We start from the raw sequence: 22358 nt of genomic DNA, 5'->3' as shown, positions 1-22358 counted from the left end.
TTATAGTAGTTATATTCTTGCACATAGGAGCAGTATTATAGTAGTTATATTCTTGTACATAGGAGCAGTATTATAGTAGTTATATTCTTCTACATAGGAGCAGTATTCTAGTAGTTATATTCTTCTACATAGGAGCAGTATTATAGTAGGTATATTCTTGTACATAAGAGGCAGTATTATAGTAGTTATATTCTTGTACATAGGAGGCAGTATTATAGTAGTTATATTCTTGTACATAGGAGCAGTATTATAGTAGTTATATTCTTGTACATAGGAGCAGTATTATATTAGTTATATTCTTGTACATAGGAACAGTATTATAGTAGTTATATTCTTGTACATAGGAGCAGTATTATAGTAGTTATACTCTTGTACATAGGAGCAGTATTATAGTAGTTATATTCTTGTACATAGGAGCAGTATTATAGTAGTTCTACAACTCAACAACAACCACTAAATCATTTATTTCCCACTCACAGTGAGAGGTAATGAAATTCAAAGAAATACCTCTCTAAATAATGCTCCATAAAATGTGACGGTGAAATCGCAGTCCACAGTGCGCATCGATATATCAAGGTCCATCAGAAGTCTTTTTTGTTCCTGGCTGTTCACAGTCGCCCTGATGCGCTGCAGAGGATAGAAAAAAGCTTGATCAGAAAAGTTTAAACAGTCATATCACCTAATGTACAGGGACAGTGAATGTGTAATAGAATATACCTTAACCGCTTGCCGCCACGCTAACGCCGAAAGGCGTCATCGCGGCGGCTCTCCCAGGTCACACTAACGCCAATAGGCGTCATCTCGCGAGACGCGAGATTTCCTGTGAACGCGCGCACACAGGCGCGCGCGCTCACAGGAACGGAAGGTAAGCGAGTGGATCTCCAGCATGCCAGCGGCGATCGTTCGCTGGCAGGCTGGAGATCCGAATTTTTTAACCCCTAACAGGTATATTAGACGCTGTTTTCATAACAGCGTCTAATATACCTCCTACCTGGTCCTCTGGTGGTCCCTTTTGTTAGGATCGACCACCAGAGGACTCAGGTAGGTCAGTACAGTCGCACCAAACACCACACTACACTACACCCCCCCCCCCCGTCACTTATTAACCCCTTATAAACCCCTGATCACCCATGATCACCCCATATAAACTCCCTGATCACCCCCCTGTCATTGATCACCGCCCTGTCATTGATCACCCCCCTGTCAGGCTCCGTTCAGACGTCCGTATGATTTTTACGGATCCACGGATACATGGATCGGATCCGCAAAAAGCATACGGACGTCTGAATGGAGCCTTACAGGGGGGTGATCAATGACAGGCGGGTGATCACCCATATACACTCCCTGATCACCCCCTGTCATTGATCACCCCCCTGTCATTGATCACTCCCCTGTAAGGCTCCATTCAGACGTCCGCATGATTTTTACGGATCCATGGATACATGGATCGGATCCGCAAAACACATGCGGACGTCTGAATGGAGCCTTACAGGGGGTGATCAATGACAGGCGGGTGATCACCCATATACACTCCCTGATCACCCCCCTGTCATTGATCACCCCCCTGTAAGGCTCCATTCAGACATCAGCATGCGTTTTGTGGATCCGATCCATGTATCCATGGATCCGTAAAAAATCATGCGGATGTCTGAATGGAGCCTTACAGGGGGGGTGATCAGTGACAGGGGGGTGATTACCCTGATCACCCCCTGTCATTGATAACCCCCCTGTAAGGCTCCATTCAGACGTCCGCATGCGTTTTGTGGATCCGATCCATGTATCCATGGATCCGTAAAAAATCATGCGGATGTCTGAATGGAGCCTTACAGGGGGGGTGATCAGTGACAGGGGGGTGATCACCCTGATTACCCTGATCACCCCCTGTCATTGATAACCCCCCTGTAAGGCTCCATTCAGACGTCCGCATGCGTTCTGTGGATCCGATCCATGTATCCATGGATCCGTAAAAAATCATGCGGATGTCTGAATGGAGCCTTACAGGGGGGGTGATCAGTGACAGGGGGGTGATCACCCTGATCACCCCCTGTCATTGATAACCCCCCTGTAAGGCTCCATTCAGACATCCGCATGCGTTCTGTGGATCCGATACATGTATCCATGGATCCGTAAAAAATCATGCGGATGTCTGAATGGAGCCTTACAGGGGGGGTGATCAGTGACAGGGGGGTGATCACCCTGATTACCCTGATCACCCCCTGTCATTGATAACCCCCCTGTAAGGCTCCATTCAGACGTCCGCATGCGTTTTGTGGATCCGATCCATGTATCCATGGATCCGTAAAAAATCATGCGGATGTCTGAATGGAGCCTTACAGGGGGGGTGATCAGTGACAGGGGGGTGATTACCCTGATCACCCCCTGTCATTGATAACCCCCCTGTAAGGCTCCATTCAGACGTCCGCATGCGGTCTGTGGATCCGATACATGTATCCATGGATCCGTAAAAAATCATGCGGATGTCTGAATGGAGCCTTACAGGGGGGGTGATCAATGACAGGGGGGTGATCAGGGAGTCTATATGGGTGATCACCCCCCTGTCATTGATCACCCCCCTGTCATTGATCACCCCCCCCCCGGTAAGGCTCCATTCAGACATTTTTTTTGGCACAAGTTAGCGGAAATTTTTTGTTTGTTTTTGTTTTTGTTTTTTCTTACTAAGTCTCATATTCTACTAACTTGTGTCAAAAAATAAAATCTCACATGGACGCACCATACCCCTCACGGAATCCAAATGCGTAAACATTTTTAGACATTTATATTCCAGACTTCTTCTCACGCTTTAGGGCCCCTAAAAAGCCAGGGCAGTATAAATACCCCACATGTGACCCCATTTCGGAAAGAAGACACCCCAAGGTATTCCGTGAGGGGCATGGCGAGTTCCTAGAATTTTTTATTTTTTGTCACAAGTTAGCGGAAAATGATGATTTTTCTTTTTTTTTCTTTTTTCCTTACAAAGTCTCATATTCCACTAACTTGCGACAAAAAATAAAAAATTCTAGGAACTCGCCATGCCCCTCACGGAATACCTTGGGGTGTCTTCTTTCCAAAATGGGGTCACTTGTGGCGTAGTTATACTGCCCTGGCAATTTAGGGGCCCAAATGTGTGAGAAGAACTTTGCAATCAAAATGTGTAAAAAATGCCCTGCAAAATCCGAAAGGTGCACTTTGGAATATGTGCCCCTTTGCCCACCTTGGCAGCAAAAAAGTGTGACACATCTGGTATCGCCGTACTCAGGAGAAGTTGGGGAATGTGTTTTGGGGTGTCATTTTACATATACCCATGCTGGGTGAGAAAAATATCTTGGTCAAATGCCAACTTTGTATAAAAAAATGGGAAAAGTTGTCTTTTGCCAAGATATTTCTCTCACCCAGCATGGGTATATGTAAAATGACACCCCAAAACACATTCCCCAACTTCTCCTGAGTACGGCGATACCAGATGTGTCACACTTTTTTGATGCCAAGGTGGGCAAAGGGGCACATATTCCAAAGTGCACCTTTTGGATTTCACCGGTCATTTTTTTACAGATTTTGATTGCAAAGTACTTCTCACACATTTGGGCCCCTAAATTGCCAGGGCAGTATAACTACGCCACAAGTGATGCAATTTTGGAAAGAAGACACCCCAAGGTATTCCGTGAGGGGCATGGCGAGTTCCTAGAATTTTTTATTTTTTGTCGCAAGTTAGTGGAATATGAGACTTTGTAAGGAAAAAAGAGAAAAAAAAAAAAATCATCATTTTCCGCTAACTTGTGACAAAAAATAAAAAATTCTAGGAACTCGCCATGCCCCTCACGGAATACCTTGGGGTGTCTTCTTTCCAAAATGGGGTCACTTGTGGCGTAGTTATACTGCCCTGGCAATTTAGGGGCCCAAATGTGTGAGAAGTACCTTGCAATCAAAATGTGTAAAAAATGGCCTGCAAAATCTGAAAGGTGCACTTTGGAATATGTGCCCCTTTGCCCACCTTGGCAGCAAAAAAGTGTGACACATCTGGTATCGCCGTACTCAGGAGAAGTTGGGGAATGTGTTTTGGGGTGTCATTTTACATATACCCATGCTGGGTGAGAGAAATATCTTGGCAAAAGACAACTTTTCCAATTTTTTTATACAAAGTTGGCATTTGACCAAGATATTTTTCTCACCCAGCATGGGTATATGTAAAATGACACCCCAAAACACATTCCCCAACTTCTCCTGAGTACGGCGATACCAGATGTGTCACACTTTTTTGCTGCCAAGGTGGGCAAAGGGGCACATATTCCAAAGTGCACCTTTTGGATTTCACCGGTCATTTTTTACACATTTTGATTGCAAAGTTCTTCTCACACATATGGGCCCCTAAATTGCCAGGGCAGTATAACTACCCCACAAGTGACCCCATTTTGGAAAGAAGACACCCCAAGGTATTCCGTGAGGGGCATGGCAAGTTTTTAGAATTTTTTATTTTTTGTCGCAAGTTAGTGGAATATGAGACTTTGTAAGAAAAAATAAAAAAAATAAAATCATCATCATTTTCCGCTAACTTGTGACAAAAAATAAAAAGTTCTATGAACTCACTATGCCCATCAGCGAATACCTTAGGGTGTCTACTTTCCGAAATGGGGTCATTTGTGGGGGTTTTCTACTGTTTGGGCATTGTAGAACCTCAGGAATCATGACAGGTGCTCAGAAAATCAGAGCTGTTTCAAAAAGCGGAAATTCACATTTTTGTACCATAGTTTGTAAATGCTATAACTTTTACCCAAACCATTTTTTTTTTGCCCAAACATTTTTTTTTAATCAAAGACATGTAGAACAATAAATTTGGCGAAAAATGTATATATGGATGTCGTTTTTTTTGCAAAATTTTACAGCTGAAAGTGAAAAATGTCATTTTTTTGCCAAAAAATCGTTAAATTTCGATTAATAACAAAAAAAGTAAAAATGTCAGCGGCAATGAAATACCACCAAATGAAAGCTCTATTAGTGAGAAGAAAAGGAGGTAAAATTCATTTGGGTGGTAAGTTGCATGACCGAGCAATAAACCGCTAAAGTTGTGGAGTGCCGATTTGTAAAAAAGGGCCTGGTCACTAGGGGGGTATAAACCTGTGGTCCTTAAGTGGTTAAAGGGAACCTGTCACCGGGATTTTGTGTATAGAGCTGGGGACATGGGTTGCTAGATGGCCACTAGCACATCCGCAATACCCAGTCCCCATAGCTCTGTGTGCTTTTATTGTATTAAAAAACTGATTTGATACATATGCAAATTAACCTGAGATGAGTCTAGCGTGAAGGAGCCCCGCATCCTCAAAATCTCCTCCTTGCTCCCCGACGTCATAAAGCTAGAGCGCCGTAATCTCGCGATGCACGAGCTAGCACATGCGCAGTTCGTTCCCTGAGGCTGATGCTAGCACAGGGAAGGAATTCTATGATAACACTGCACATGCGCTAGCTAGCACATCGCGAGATTCCCGCTCTCTAGCTTTCTGACGTCGGGGAGCAAGGAGGAGATTCTGAGGATGCGGGGCTCCTTCACGCTAGACTCATCTCACGTACAGGACTCATCTCAGGTTAATTTGCATATGTATCAAATCGTTTTTTGTTTTTTTTTACACAATAAAAGCACACAGAGCTATGGGGACTGGGTATTGTGGATGTGCTAGCGGCCATCTAGCAACTCATGTCCTCAGCTCTAAAATCCCAGTGACAGGTTCCCTTTAATATAGTTTACATATAAACTCTATCCCCTCCTAGCCGCAGCGCCCCTTCATGTGCAATTTGATACCAAAACTCTGAGTTTGCCGTGTCCCTATATATCTGACCTGCTGACTGCTTACTGCAGAACCCCCTCTATTGTCCCAGGGCTAACCAGGGACACACTGGGAACACTGGAGGGCCTCGGTGGTAATGTGTCCCCAGGTGGCACCTGACACCCAAGACCAATAAATGGCTGCAACAGCACACGTGAAGACAAAAAGAACATCACACTTCCAGGCGACCAGAAACTTCAGTGATGGGACTCAGCACTGGAACTGAACGCTAGTGAACAAGTGTCCACTGGTGTTTAATGTGCACGTCAACCTTCTGATGTGGTCGCACATGCTCAGTTCCAACTTCTACCGTTAGACGCTGTGGCCACACAGCACAGTTATTTCATGTGACAACTTGCCTTTTGCAGGAAAAATCTTAATTCATGCTACATTTTAATGACTTTATTCATTTTTGGCATTTTTTTATTTTTTTGGGGGGTTTTTGCTTTGATGGCATTTACCATCAGAATAAATAAGACAGTATTTCCATAGGATGGACTAAAGTTTCTCACGGGCACCTGTTAGCTGGATCAACCATATTCCACAAGGCATGCTGCCTGGAAGGGTTGATCCTGCCGAGTAAAACTGATACTTGTGTCTTATGGAACTAGAGCGTGCCGTTCTTTGCATATTCTTTATACAAATACAGGCTACAGGGCACAAAGCAGAGTGGCCCTAACCAAAGAGCTGAGGAGCCCTAAACTCTGCCCCTCTTCACTGGCGTTAGAATAAAAGTCTTTTTTCCTCTGGAATGCCTTAATTGATTTTCACAAGATCGGTATACTTTTAGTAAGCAGGATCAACCCTATCAGGCAGTATATCTGGTTTGATAGGGTAGATCCTTCTGTCCAGTGCCTTTTAAAGAAACCCATGTATTCTGTCCCGCAGCTCTTGCTACTAAATTAACCAACTCACAATATTCTGGAATTGCTACTTTACTCTTCAGGACCCTGCTATTTTTCACCTTAGGCCTCTTTCACACGGGCGTCATGTTTGCGGGTGCGTCGCGGGAACATGCGTTTTGCACGCGCCTGAGAAAAATCGACATGTTTGGTACCCAGATTGTATTATTTTCCTTTATAACATGGTTATAACGGAAAATAATAGCATTCTGAAAACAGAATGCATAGTACAATAGCGCTGGAGGGGTTAAAATAAATTTAACTCACCTTAATCCACTTGTTCACGCAGCCCGGCTTCTCTTCTTTCTTCAGGACCTGGGTAAAGGACCTTTGATGACATCACTGCGCTCATCACATGATCCATCACCATGGTGATGGATCATGTGATGGACCATGTGATGAGCACAGTGACATCACCACAGGTCCTTTTCCTACTGCACAGCAAAGATGAAGACAGAAGAGATGCCGGCTGCGCGAACAAGTGGATTAAGGTGAGTTAAATTATATTTATTTATTTTTTTAACCCTTCCAGCACTATTATACTAAGCATTCTGTATTCAGAATGCTATTATTTTCCCTTATAACCATGTTATAAGGGGAAATAATAATGATCGGGTCCCCATCCCGATCGTCTCCTAGCAACTGTGCGTGAAAATCGCACCGCATCCGCACTTGCTTGCGGATGCTTGCGATTTTTTACGCAGCCCCATTCACTTCTATGGGGCCTGCGTTGCGTGAAAAACGCACAAAGAGGAGCATGCTGCGATTTTCACGCAACGCACAAGTGATGCGTGAAAATCACCGCTCGTGTGCACAGCCCCATAGAAATGAATGGGTCGGTATTCAGTGCGGGTGCAATGCGTTCACGTCACGCATTGCACCCGCGCGGAAATCTCGCCCGTGTGAAAGGGGCCTAAGGACCAGGCGGTTTATGTGGTAATAACTTTGGAACACTTTTACTTATCCACGTTATTCTGAGACTGTTTTCTCGTGTCACATTGTATTTCATGATACGTCATAAATTTCTGTAAATATTTTTCATTTTTTAAAAATACCAAATTTACAAAAAAATTAAAAAAATGTGCAACTTTCCAAATTTCAATTTCTCTGCTTTTAAAACTGATAGTGATACCTCATATAATTGTTATTACTTTACATTCCCCATATGTCTACTCCATGTCTGGATCATTTTGGGAATGACATTTTATTTTTTGGGGACGTTCAAAGTCTTAGGCCCCTTTCACACGGGCGAGTATTCCGCGCGGATGCGATGCGTGAGTTGAACGCATTGCACCCGCACTGAATACCGACCCATTCATTTCTATGGGGCTGTTCACATGAGCGGTGATTTTCACGCATCACTTATGCGTTGCGTGAAAATCGCAGCAAGCTCTATTTTGTGCGTTGCGGTGCGATAATCCACGCAACGCAGGCCCCATAGAAGTGAATGGGGTTGCGTGAAAATCGCAAGCATCCGCAAGCAAGTGCGGATGCGGTGCAATTTTCACGCACGGTTGCTAGGAGACGATCGGGATGGAGACCCGATCATTATTATTTTCCCTTATAACATTGTTATAAAGGGGAAATAATAGCATTCTGAATACAGATCGCATAGTACAATAGCACTGGAGGGGTTAAAAAAATAATTTAACTCCCCTTAATCCACTTGCTCGCGTAGCCCGGCATCTCCTTCTGTCTTCATCTGAGCTTTGTGCAGTAACACGGACCTTTGGTGACGTCACAGTCATCACATGATCCATCACCATGGTGATGGAACATGTGACGTCTTCACAGGTCCTGTTCATGTAATTAATGCTCACCCCAGGTCCTGTTCAGCAAAGGAGCCAGAAGGAGATGCCGGGCTACGCGACCAAGTGGATTAAGGGGAGTTAAATTATTTTTTATTTTTTTAACCCTTCCAGCGCAATTTTACTATGCATTCTGTATTCAGAATGCTATTATTTTCCATTATAACCATGTTATAAGGGAAAATAATACAATCTACAGAACATCGATCCCAAGCCCGAACTTCTGTGAAGAAGTTCAGGTTTGGGTACCAAACATGCGCGATTTTTCTCACGCGAGTGCAAAACGCATGACAATGTTTTGCACTCGCGCGGAAAAATCGCGGGTGTTCCCGCAACGCACCCGCACATTTTCCCGCAACGCCCGTGTGAAAGGGGCCTTAGAAGCAAATCTTGAAATTTTTCAGCTAATTTTGAAAACTTACTTTTTCAGGACCAGTTCAGGTCTGAAGTCACTTTGTGAGGCTTACATAATAGAAACCACCCAAAAATGACCCCATTTTAGAAACTACACCCCTCAAGGTATTCAAAACTGATTTTACAAACCTTTAGGTGTTCCACAAGAAGTAAAGGAAAATGTAGATGAAATTTCAGAATTTCACTTTTTTGGCAGATTTTCCATTTTAATCAATTTTTTTCCACTAACAAAGCAAGGGTTAACAGCCAAAGAAAACTCAATATTTAAGGCCCTGATTCTGTAGTTTTTCTGTACAGAAACACCCCATATGTGGCCGTAAACTGCTGTACGGGCACACGGCAGGGCGCAGTTTTACATAATAAAGGATTTTTGAAAAATAATACATTTTTAGTGTCTCCATATTCTGAAAGCCATAGTATTTAATAATTTTTGGGCGACTGTCTTATGTAGGGGCTCAATTTTTGCGGGATGAGATGACGGTTTGATTGGTACTAATTTTAGGGTGCATATGACATAAGGGCTGGATCTCACAGGCTTCCGTAGAAGGCGAGCTCCAATGCGTATAAAAGGCATCAGGCTGCCTTCTCTGCCATCGGGTCCCCGCCTCTGCAGCGCGGGGACCCGAATGGGAAGCGGAGAGCAATCGTACCCTCCACGAACAGCTTTGACTGCAGCATACACGGGGTTAATACGCCGGCATCTCTGTATTCACTGATGCCGGCGTGTGCAGCAGAGGCCGGGCTGTCAGTGACTGCCAGGTCCGTGCCGCTGATCGGCCGGGCGACCAATCAGCCCGTTGAACATGTACGGCGCTGGTCCTCCACGGGTTAAGCAATTCCCTAATGTAAGTAATCATTTCAAGGACATTTATTTTTTATTTTTTTATTAAATCATAAAATGCCTCTTACCTTTACTGCCATTATCAGATCACTAGGTACATGGCGCATCTTCTCCACAACTCCGTAGGCTCCCCGGCCCAGCTCTTCGATGGGTAATAAGTCATCTGCTTTCACCTCGTAGTTCTAGGGACAAGACCAGAGGGCGTTATAATAACCGTCTGCCCGTTATACAATGCCATGACTACAGACACAGCGCCGCAGTCACCGTGCCGGCCAAGCAGCAGGCCCGCAGCGCTGGTGTGATTATATAGCCTGGACGGATGCCAAGGGGTCATTCCCATTCGGGTGGCACCTCCTTCCCTTGCAGGCCAGCTGAGAATGTGCTGCGTAATTAAAAAGCTCTTGGCACGCGGCGTCATCGCTTGCAGCTCCTGGAATGGCCTTCATTAACTGCTTAGAGCAGAGCCAGGAGAAAGCGGCGGGCTCGTGCGGTGCCAGGGCAAACGCTTCCTCATATACCAGTCGCGCTGATAGTATAACGCGGTCAGGCTTCTTATGGCACCATGCAGACGGAGTAAGGGGGGGGGGGGGGTCGGGTGGTGGAAGGGGCGCTGAGGATTGGCAGCTTCAGGGATAAAGGCTCTACCGGGAACACAATGTACCATTCTTACGTCCTGGGCATAACTGAAGTGACAGGTACACGGAATCAGACTTAAAATAAAGAACAGCTCATTCACCACCAACTTTGAGAAGTTTCCAACGGGCACGGCCGCCTGCACACTCAGCAGGTTTCCTTCAGTCGACAGGATTAGGAGCGAGCAGCGGGCAAGTTTTTACCGGTTACAGGCCCCTTATTATGTGGAGAAGGTCTGCTCTGAAGCTAGCTTAAAGGGCATCTGTACCTATGACACTGGCACATGTGCGCTTGGCAGCTGAAGGCAACTGTGTTGGTCCCATGTTCATAGGTGTCCACATTGCTTAGAAAAATGAAGTTTGAATATATGCAAATGAGCCTCTAGGAGCAACGGGGGCGTTACCATTACACCTAGAGGCTCTGCTCTCTCTGCAACTGCCGTGCACTCTCCACCTTGATTGACAGGTCCAGGTGTGATCACGTTTTGACTGCCTGGTGGAGCAGTTGCAGAGAGCTGGGCCTCTAGGTGTAATGGTAACGCCCCCGTTGCTCCTAGAGCCTCATTTGCATATATTAAATAATCTTTTTCTCAGCAATGCGGACACATATGAACATGGGACCGACACAGATGTCTTCAGCCGCTTGGTGAGCCCCCTCAGCTATTTTCGGAAGTCCCATAGCTGTGAATGGAGAGCGCACAGTGCAAACGCTACAGCCGGCGCATAGTGAACAGATGGGTCAGCCGGCATACGTGGCTGCTCCCTGTTCCGGAAAGAGAAGAGTGTCCCAGATGTGGGACCATATGACATTTATCCTCACCACAAGCCATCACTTCCTAAGGGCTCATACACACGCACTCACTATTCTGTAATTTACAGTCCACAAAAAAACGGATCCGCAAAGAGAACACTACTATCCTTGTCCGTAATGCGGACAATAATTGGACATGTTCTATTCTTTTGTGGAACGGACTTACAGAGTAACTTCCTTTTCTTTTTTTTTTTTGTGGACCCATTGAAATGAACAGTTCCGCATACAGTCAGCAAAAAAAAAAAAAATTGGACGGACACGGAAAGAACATACGTTTGTGTACATGAGCCCTAAGACATTACCAACCTTTTACTCACTGCTCTGCACATGAAATACTCTGCAACTTTCTACCTGAAAGATCTCTGCTTGCTGTCAAGGAAGGGGCAGACCTGGGTTAACACTCAAAAGGTTAAAGGGGTTGTCCAGCCTTTTTTTTTTTAAAGGGTATTCCCATTTGGGACACTGATGTCACAAGGATAAGCCTTCAATGTCATATAGGAATGGGTCCCAGATGTGGGACCTGCACCCATCTCCAGAATGGGCCCCCAAAGTGAACGGACTCAGCACAGACAAGAGGAAGGCCTGCGCCTCGTCATATATTAATCTCCCCCTATGTGTATACACCTATCAATATATATAGTGCTCCAAACACACCGCCCCCTCACTGAAGACATGCTACTGAGGAGGACTAGTGATCTCAGCAAACACATCCATCGGCAAGAACCATGATACAGTTTATACACAGAAATAACACATAAGCTTGTTAATACATTACTTATCCTGAGTTACATCCTGTATTATACTGCAGAGCTGCACTCACTATTCTGCTGGTGCAGTCACTGTGTACATACATTACATTACTTATCCTGTACTGATCCTGCGTTACATCCTGTATTATACTCCAGAGCTGCACTCACTATTCTGCTGGTGCAGTCACTGTGTACATACATTACATTACTTATCCTGTACTGATCCTGAGTTACATCCTGTATTATACCCCAGAGCTGCACTCACTATTCTGCTGGTGCAGTCACTGTGTACATACATTACATTACTTATCCTGTACTGATCCTGAGTTACATCCTGTATTATACTCCAGAGCTGCACTCACTATTCTGCTGGTGGAGTCACTGTGTACATACATTACTTATCCTGTACTGATCCTGAGTTCCATCCTGTATTATACTCCAGAGCTGCACTCACTATTCTGCTGGTGCAGTCACTGTGTACATACATTACTTATCCTGTACTGATCCTGAGTTCCATCCTGTATTATACTCCAGAGCTGCACTCACTATTCTGCTGGTGCAGTCACTGTGTACATACATTACATTACTTATCCTGTACTGATCCTGAGTTACATCCTGTATTATACTCCAGAGCTGCACTCACTATTCTGCTGGTGGAGTCACTGTGTACATACATTACTTATCCTGTACTGATCCTGAGTTCCATCCTGTATTATACTCCAGAGCTGCACTCACTATTCTGCTGGTGCAGTCACTGTGTACATACATTACATTACTTATCCTGTACTGATCCTGAGTTACATCCTGTATTATACTCCAGAGCTGCACTCACTATTCTGCTGGTGCAGTCACTGTGTACATGCATTACTTTTCATGTCTGTACAATCTGTCTGCAGCAGATAACTCATCATACCTTATCGTCAATCAGGATGTACGCTTTCGAATCCAAATCACGAGGAGGTCTGAGAATAAGGAAGAGAGGAGAGCGTTATATACTGGTACATGGAGGCGCTGGTCCAATACAATCCTCCCCTATACTATCCATACAGGTCAGTGATTGGCAACTTGCTGGGAAACTACAACTCCTATCATCTCCTAACAGCCTGTGGCTGAATGCAGCTACATTTCCTTGATTTTAATGGAGCAGGACTCCCAATCTTTTATAAAGGGACTGGGCTGAGGGTGGCGTCGAGCAGCAAGACCTTGGGAACTGTCCCCTATTGGGGCCCCTGAAGAGACCCCTATGATCCCCACTGATCACAAGAATGAGGATCCCGCATAGACAGTGCTCCATCTGCCGCTGCTTTCATACTGGGGTGTGAGACCCCCCATTCTAGTGATCGGTGCGAGGTCCCGGGTTTCGGCCCCCCACCAATTTAGATGCCCCTATCTTGGCACAAACCCTTTAAGCAATTTGCTCTACTGGTCAATGTATGAATCGGTCCAGGAAGGGACAGCAAGCAAGCAGTGGAGGAACGTGCAAAACAGTAGCCTGAACTGACAAGCGCGTGCCAGCAGGGGGCAGCAGCGAGGCACGGACAATACAACAGGGCCTATTCTATCAGCGGCCGCTCAGCTCCATTCAGTGTGCAGATGGAATCTCAGGAATGTAACAGCTGGGGATTTTTCCTGCAGCCAGTCAAGTGTGATGTCAGCTCTGTGGCACCTCCGATATCCCTAGGAAGTCCCTGTGGTCGTCTCACGTGGTAGATAACCGGGGGCCTTGACCGGTGCTCCGCAAAGTACATTTTGCATTCTTATGGCACATTCCTCTGTTATGCCTTCCGGAAATGCACTAATACACTGGGACAAGCCGCCTTCAATAAAGGGTACCCCGGAAATCACAAGTCATCCAGGAAGAAGAGGGGTCCAGAGTCAACCATTTGCATGGAGCCACAGTTGGACCCCCCTATCCACTTGCTATTAATGGAATACCCCCGTCAATGGTTACGCCTCATCATACACTGCCAGGTGGAATAACAGAGGAACATCGCAATGCATTCTAAGGAAAGATGCTTCAGCGTTATTATCGGCTAAAACGGATTACTGGAGCGAGTGAGGACAGCCGACAGGTCCGTTTTAAAGGGGTTTTCCAACCACGAACACAATGAGTTCCACGGTGGGTTAAGTTCGGGACCCTCATCTATTACACAAAGCGGGAAACATCACCCCTTGGCCCGGAGAGCCCGGCTCGTCCATGCATTACATGAAACATCCAACAGATATCAATAGAAAGGGTGTAAAGAAAAAGCGGACTTACGTGGGCGGAGTGGGGTGCGTATCCATGGGCATCGGGATTTTGGGCAACTTTTTCTTCTTCCCTAAATGTGAAGAAAAAAAGAAAAAAAAAAATGGGTTAACAAGGCATACAAAATCAGAAGACGGACATGTGTACAGAGCGGGCAAATAAAAGAGGCACAGCACATGGGACGACGGCGTACAGGACAGGCCCGGCCTTGCGTCATCATCCCACATTGCTGAATGCTGGGTCATGTGTGGGAGAGGTCTGACTACGAAACATGACGAGAGAGGAGCAGCGAGGACGTTGCGACACCATTACTCATCGCTCCTGACGTGACCTGGCCTCGTTCCACACATACGGAGCACGGCGAGGGCGGCACAGCCTGTACACGAGGCCTCGCAAGTTAAAGGGCTGCACAGGACTAAAACATGGCCGCCGTTTGCTAAAAACAGCGCCATACCTGTCCCTAGGCTCTGCCTTGCTGAAGTGAATGCAAGCGAGGTGCAATACCACAACCAACCTGTGGACATGTGTGGCGCTGTATCGGGGGGAAGTTGAAGAAAGCAGCCATATTTTCGTGTCAATAACCCCTCCTCTGCTACATGTGAGGGACTCCACTTATGTAGCATTTTATTTTATATATGGTATATATAGATATATATATATATTTTTTTATATTTTTTTTACAGTGCAGTGAATATCACAGGGAAACAGTCAACAAGCTGCTGTTGACGGATCCAACAGCCTATGTATGTTTCTCTATTTAGTGCAGTTCTGCGAAGGATGGGTTCACACTTTTTTTGAGGTGTCTTATTGCATTTTTTTGTCCCATTCTGAGCATTTAAAAAAAAAAATAATAATTATACAAACTGGACCCCACCTGAAGCGATTATGGAGTTTTCTCCAAACGAAAGGGTCCGGTTGGTGGAACCTTTACACTACAAAGACCAGGGGTGTCTGCTGAGAGGCGGCCATGTACGTGGCAGTAGTGAGCATGCTCCGCTAGTGGGCATGCACATGCCCACCTCTCCACAGACGAGGTAAACAACTGTAGTCAAGATCAGATATTTACGGCAATAGGATAGGATTTCAGTCCTTTGGGAAATATTTTTTGGACATCCAACTGCATCGTTCATTATCTTAAAGGGATCGTAGTTAGAAAACCTAAAAAAATCAAAGGCGTTTTTGCAAGAATTTTTTTATGGATGGCCGACCCTCTGGATAGGTCATTAATATCAGATCGGTGGGGATTCGGCACATGGCACCCCCGCCAATCAGCCGTTTGAAAACGTTGTGGTGCTCCGGTCTCTTCCTAGGCCAGTGATGTCACATCATGGCCTAAGCGCCAATCGGTCCCATTCAAGTGAATGGGCCTGGGCTGCAATACCAATCCACAGCCACTATACAATGGACGGCGCTGTGCGACACACGGGTCCTCCTGCGGTCTGATATCAATGATCTGTATCCCGAAGATAGGTGATCAGTATCAGAATTTCAGAAAAACCCTTTAATCCATAGATCTAAATAGAAAAATAAAAATTCTCTCGCAGAAGCACCTGTTGACCGGTGGCGAATACATTGCGGATTTTAGTGCCAGTATTTTTACCTCTCATGCACAGACTGTAGAGAAAGAATTAATAATTAAAATAAAAATCAGCAGAAGAAATTGATTGGCGGTGTAAGGTGGAAATCAACGGCAAAATAAGCGACAAATCCGAATTTGTTCTGCGTAATCTGAAAATCCACAGTAGAATGTACATTATATAGGGGGAGGACGACGAAGAGCACTAGTCACGGGGAAGAGGCAGCAGCTGTCACCCCGAAGGTATCCAAAATACAGGCGGTACCAACAAACTCCAGCGCTGCCAGTGACCGTATATGAAAGGTGCACCTTCCCCAGGCAACAAATATGACCAGGCAGGATGGCGGTACCTGCAACACAACCTCCAACAGCGGGTCAGCTCGCCTGCACTTGGGCTGCATCAGGGGAGCTCCAATACCGGCCAAGACCCTGCAGTGGGTTAAAGACCGGGCGGCCTGCGGGTTCCCATTCATTCAAATACCCAGCAGGATGTAACTCAGGATCAGTACAGGATAAGTAATGTATGTACACAGTGACTCCACCAGCAGAATAGTGAGTGCAGCTCTGGAGTATAATACAGGATGTAACTCAGGATCAGTACAGGATAAGTAATGTAATGTATGTACACAGTGACTGCACCAGCAGAATAGTGAGTGCAGCTCTGGAGTATAATACAGGATGTGACTCAGGATCAGTACAGGATAAGTAATGTATGTACAAAGTGACTGCACCAGCAGAATAGTGAGTGCAGCTCTGGGGTATAATACAGGATGTAACTCAGGATTAGTACAGGATAAGTAATGTAATGTATGTACACAGTGACTGCACCAGCAGAATAGTGAGTGCAGCTCTGGAGTATAACACAGGATGTAACTCAGGATCAGTACAGGATAAGTAATGTAATGTATGTACACAGTGACTGCACCAGCAGAATAGTGAGTGCAGCTCTGGAGTATAATACAGGATGTAACTCAGGATCAGTACAGGATAAGTAATGTAATGTATGTACACAGTGACTGCACCAGCAGAATAGTGAGTGCAGCTCTGGAGTTTAATACAGGATATAACTCAGGATCAGTACAGGATAAGTAATGTATGTACACAGTGACTGCACCAGCAGAATAGTGAGTGCAGCTCTGGAGTATAATACAGGATGTAACTCAGGATCAGTACAGGATAAGTAATGTATTGTATGTACACAGTGACTGCACCAGCAGAATAGCGAGTGCAGCTCTGGAGTATAATACAGGATGTAACTCAGGATCAGTACAGGATAAGTAATGTAATGTATATACACTGTGACTCCACTAGCAGAATAGTGAGTGCAGCTCTGGAGTATAATACAGGATGTAACTCAGGATCAGTACAGGATAAGTAATGTATTGTATGTACACAGTGACTGCACCAGCAGAATAGCGAGTGCAGCTCTGGAGTATAATACAGGATGTAACTCAGGATCAGTACAGGATAAGTAATGTAATGTATATACACAGTGACTCCACTAGCAGAATAGTGAGTGCAGCTCTGGAATATAATACAGGATGTAACTCAGGATCAGTACAGGATAAGTAATGTATTGTATGTACACAGTGACTGCACCAGCAGAATAGCGAGTGCAGCTCTGGAGTATAATACAGGATGTAACTCAGGATCAGTACAGGATAAGTAATGTAATGTATGTACACAGTGACTCCACCAGCAGAATAGTGAGTGCAGCTCCGGCGTATAATACAGGATGGAACTAAGGATCAGTACAGGATAAGTAATGTAATGTATGTACACAGTGACTGCACCAGCAGAATAGTGAGTGCAGCTCTGGAGTATAATACAGGATGTAACTCAGGATCAGTACAGGATAAGTAATGTAATGTATGTACACAGTGACTGCACCAGCAGAATAGTGAGTGCAGCTCTGGAGTATAATACAGGATGTAACTCAGGATCAGTACAGGATAAGTAATGTAATGTATGTACACAGTGACTGCACCAGCAGAATAGTGAGTGCAGCTCTGGAGTTTAATACAGGATATAACTCAGGATCAGTACAGGATAAGTAATGTATGTACACAGTGACTGCACCAGCAGAATAGTGAGTGCAGCTCTGGAGTATAATACAGGATGTAACTCAGGATCAGTACAGGATAAGTAATGTATTGTATGTACACAGTGACTGCACCAGCAGAATAGCGAGTGCAGCTCTGGAGTATAATACAGGATGTAACTCAGGATCAGTACAGGATAAGTAATGTAATGTATATACACTGTGACTCCACTAGCAGAATAGTGAGTGCAGCTCTGGAGTATAATACAGGATGTAACTCAGGATCAGTACAGGATAAGTAATGTATTGTATGTACACAGTGACTGCACCAGCAGAATAGCGAGTGCAGCTCTGGAGTATAATACAGGATGTAACTCAGGATCAGTACAGGATAAGTAATGTAATGTATATACACAGTGACTCCACTAGCAGAATAGTGAGTGCAGCTCTGGAATATAATACAGGATGTAACTCAGGATCAGTACAGGATAAGTAATGTATTGTATGTACACAGTGACTGCACCAGCAGAATAGCGAGTGCAGCTCTGGAGTATAATACAGGATGTAACTCAGGATCAGTACAGGATAAGTAATGTAATGTATGTACACAGTGACTCCACCAGCAGAATAGTGAGTGCAGCTCCGGCGTATAATACAGGATGGAACTAAGGATCAGTACAGGATAAGTAATGTAATGTATGTACACAGTGACTGCACCAGCAGAATAGCGGGTGCAGCTCTGGAGTATAATACAGGATAAGTAATTTTATGTATTTACAAAGTTACTAAACTTTCATTAATTCTGTACGTAAACTATGAAATGATGTTCAACATGGTGGACATTCACTTTAAAGATGACCAGTCCCCTCTCCTGACAAGTCTGTTTTAGGAACTACTTGCTCCCCCATGCAATAACAATTCTGGAGCATCTATTCTTTGGACTCTTTAACCACTTAAGGACCACAGGTTTATACCCCCCCAGTGACCAGGCCCTTTTTTACAAATCGGCACTCCACAACTTTAGCGGTTTATTGCTCGGTCATGCAACTTACCACCCAAATTAATTTTACCTCCTTTTCTTCTCACTAATAGAGCTTTCATTTGGTGGTATTTCATTGCTGCTGACATTTTTACTTTTTTTGTTATTAATCGAAATTTAACGATTTTTTAGCAAAAAAACGACATTTTTCACTTTCAGTTGTAAAATTTAGCAAAAAAAACGACATCCATATATAAATTTTTCGCCAAATTTATTGTTCTACATGTCTTTGATTAAAAAAGAAAATGTTTGGGTAAAAAAAAAAATGGTTTGGGTAAAAGTTATAGCGTTTACAAACTATGGTACAAAAATGTGAATTTCCGCTTTTTGAAGCAGCTCTGACTTTCTGAGCACCTGTCATGTTTCCTGAGGTTCTACAATGCCCAAACAGTAGAAAACCCCCACAAATGACCCCATTTCGGAAAGTAGACACCCTAAGGTATTCGCTGATGGGCATAGTGAGTTCATAGAACTTTTTATTTTTTGTCACAAGTTAGCGGAAAATGATGATTTTTTTTTATTTTTATTTTTTTTCTTACAAAAGTCTCATATTCCACTAACTTGTGACAAAAAATAAAAACTTCCATGAACTCACTATGCCCATCACGAAATACCTTGGGGTGTCTTCTTTCCAAAATAGGGTCACTTGTGGGGTAGTTATACTGCCCTGGCATTCTAGGGCCCCTAATGTGTGGTTAGTAGTTTGAAATCAAAATGTGTAAAAAATGGCCTGTGAAATCCGAAAGGTGCTCTTTGGAATGTGGGCCCCTTTGCCCACCTAGGCGGCAAAAAAGTGTCACACATCTGGTATCGCCGTACTCGGGAGAAGTTGGGGAATGTGTTTTGGGGTGTCATTTTACATATACCCATGCTGGGTGAGAGAAATATCTTGGCAAAAGACAACTTTTCCCATTTTTTTATACAAAGTTGGCATTTGACCAAGATATTTATCTCACCCAGCATGGGTATATGTAAAATGACACCCCAAAACACATTCCCCAACTTCTCCCGAGTACGGCGATACCAGATGTGTGACACTTTTTTGCAGCCTAGATGCGCAAAGGTGCCCAAATTCCTTTTAGGGGGGCATTTTTAGACATTTGGATCCCAGACTTCTTCTCACACTTTCGGGCCCCTAAAAAGCCAGGGCAGTATAAATACCCCACATGTGACCCCACTTTGGAAAGAAGACACCCCAAGGTATTCAATGAGGGGCCTGGCGAGTTCATAGAATTATTTTTTTTTTTGCATAAGTTAGCGGAAATTTTATTTTTTTTGTTTTTTTCTCACAAAGTCTCACTTTCCGCTAACTTAGGACAAAAATTTCAATCTTTCATGGACTCAATATGCCCCTCAGCAAATACCTTGGGGTGTCTTCTTTCCGAAATGGGGTCACATGTGGGGTATTTATACTGCCCTGGCTTTTTAGGGGCCCTAAAGCGTGAGAAGAAGTCTGGAATATAAATGTCTAAAAATGTTTACGCATTTGGATTCCGTGAGGGGTATGGTGAGTTCATGGGAGATTTTATTTTTTGACACAAGTTAGTGGAATATGAGACTTTGTAAGAAGAAAAAAATATATATATATTTCCGCTAACTTGGGCCAAAAAAAATTCTGAATGGAGCCTTACCAGGGGGGGGGGGGGTGATCAATGACAGGGGGGCGATCAATGACAGGGGGGTGATCAGGGAGTGTATATGGGGTGATCACCCCCCTGTCACTGATCACCCCTCTGTCATTGATCACCCCTCTGTCATTGATCACCCCTCTGAAAGGCTCCATTCAGACGTCCATATGTTTTTTACGGATCCACGGATACATAGATCGGAACCGCAAAACACATACGGACGTCTGAATGGAGCCTTACATGGTGGTAATCAATGACAGGGGGGTGATCAGGGAGTGTATATGGGGTGATCACCCCCCTGTCATTGATCACCCCCCTGTAAGGCTCCATTCAGACGTCCGTATGCGTTTTGCGGATCCGATCCATGGATGCGTGGATCCGTAAAACACATGCAGACGTCTGAATGGAGCCTTACAGGGGGGTGATCATCCCATATAGACTCCCTGATCACCCCCCTGTAAGGCTCCATTCAGACGTCCGTATGCGTTTTACGGATCCGATCCATGGATGCGTGGATCCGTAAAACACATACGGGCGTCTGAATGGAGCCTTACAGGGGGGTGATCAATGACAGGGGGGTGATCAGGAAGTCTATATGGGGTGATCACCCCCCTGTCACTGATCACCCCCCTGTAAGGCTCCATTCAGACGTCCGTATGTGTTTTGCGGATCCGATCCATGTATCAGTGGATCCGTAAAAATCATACGGACGTCTGAATGGAGCCTTACAGGGGGGGGGGGGGATCAATGACAGGGGGGTGATCAATGACAGGGGGGTGATCAGGGAGTGTATATGCGTGATCACCCCCTTGTCATTCATCACCCCCCTGTAAGGCTCCATTCAGACGTCCGTATGCGTTTTGCGGAACCGATCCATGTATCCGTGGATCCGTAAAAATCATACGGACCTCTGAATGGAGCCTTACAGGGGGGTGATCAATGACAGGGGGGTGATCAGGGAGTCTATATGGGCTGATCAGTGGTTTATAAAGGGTTAATAAGTGACAGGGGGGAGTGTAGTGTAGTGGTGTTTGGTGCTACTTTACAGAGCTGCCTGTGTCCTCTGGTGGTCGATCCAAACAAAAGGGACCACCAGAGGACCAGGTAGCAGGTATATTAGACGCTGTTATCAAAACAGCGTCTAATATACCTGTTAGGGGTTAAAAAAATCACATCTCCAGCCTGCCAGCGAGCGATCGCCGCTGGCATGCTGGAGATCCACTCGCTTACCTTCCGTTCCTGTGAGCGTGCGCGCGTTCACAGGAAATCTCGGCTCACGCGAGATGACGCCTATTGGCGTTAGCGTAGCCTGGGAGCGCCGCAGAGATGACGCCTTTCGGCGTTAGCGTAGCGCTAAGTGGTTAAATTATGACGTGCCTCTATTATTCCACTAGAAGTTTCAAATGAATTGCTAGCAGTCTGCAATGTAGGTCCAGCTGGGTCGTTGGATGCATGTCCCTGCACAGTATGACACTGGCAATATCGATTAGCAATCTGTGCAGGGACACCCCCAGGTGGACCCTATTGCAAACGGCTTGTAAATCATTCAACTTCTAGCAGGAATAACAGAGGAACGGAACAACATAGAATCACAAGAATAGATGCTCCAGAATTGTTAGTACATGGGGAAAGCATGAGGTTGAGAGGACGGGTCCTCTTTAAGAAGGATGATGATAATGGACATGGAGGAAGCAGCTCTAGTCTGCCGTACGACAAGCGTGCTCATGCACACGACACAGACAATTCACCAGACGGACTCACCAATGCCTTTACTTGTGGGGGGCTTCTTCACGTACCCAGGAGCTGTGTGACAAATCAAAGGAACACCTACAAATGAAAAGGGTTCAACTCTATTT

General features: G+C 45.0%; 1 protein-coding gene across 3 annotated transcripts in view; it reads right to left on the bottom strand.

Moving 5' to 3' along the window:
• The window catches only part of MAP2K6 (mitogen-activated protein kinase kinase 6), a 52565-nt gene that overhangs the window by 19017 nt on the left and 11190 nt on the right, over positions 1-22358 (bottom strand). Inside the window, exons 2-6 of one of the 3 annotated variants that reach the window (XM_044296794.1) lie at positions 22264-22329; positions 14231-14291; positions 12884-12932; positions 9847-9960; positions 508-627 (exon numbers count right to left, since the gene is read on the bottom strand). In XM_044296794.1, the coding sequence (XP_044152729.1) occupies positions 508-627; positions 9847-9960; positions 12884-12932; positions 14231-14291; positions 22264-22329 (410 nt within the window). The remainder of the gene's footprint in view (positions 1-507; positions 628-9846; positions 9961-12883; positions 12933-14230; positions 14292-22263; positions 22330-22358) is intronic. The other 2 variants (XM_044296796.1, XM_044296797.1) reach the window with 2 other exon arrangements.

Source organism: Bufo gargarizans, chromosome 6, assembly GCF_014858855.1.
Source record: "Bufo gargarizans isolate SCDJY-AF-19 chromosome 6, ASM1485885v1, whole genome shotgun sequence".
Classification (NCBI taxonomy): domain Eukaryota; kingdom Metazoa; phylum Chordata; class Amphibia; order Anura; family Bufonidae; genus Bufo; species Bufo gargarizans.
Note: the sequence above shows the minus strand (reverse complement) of the source record. Positions and strands in the feature narration are given on the sequence as shown.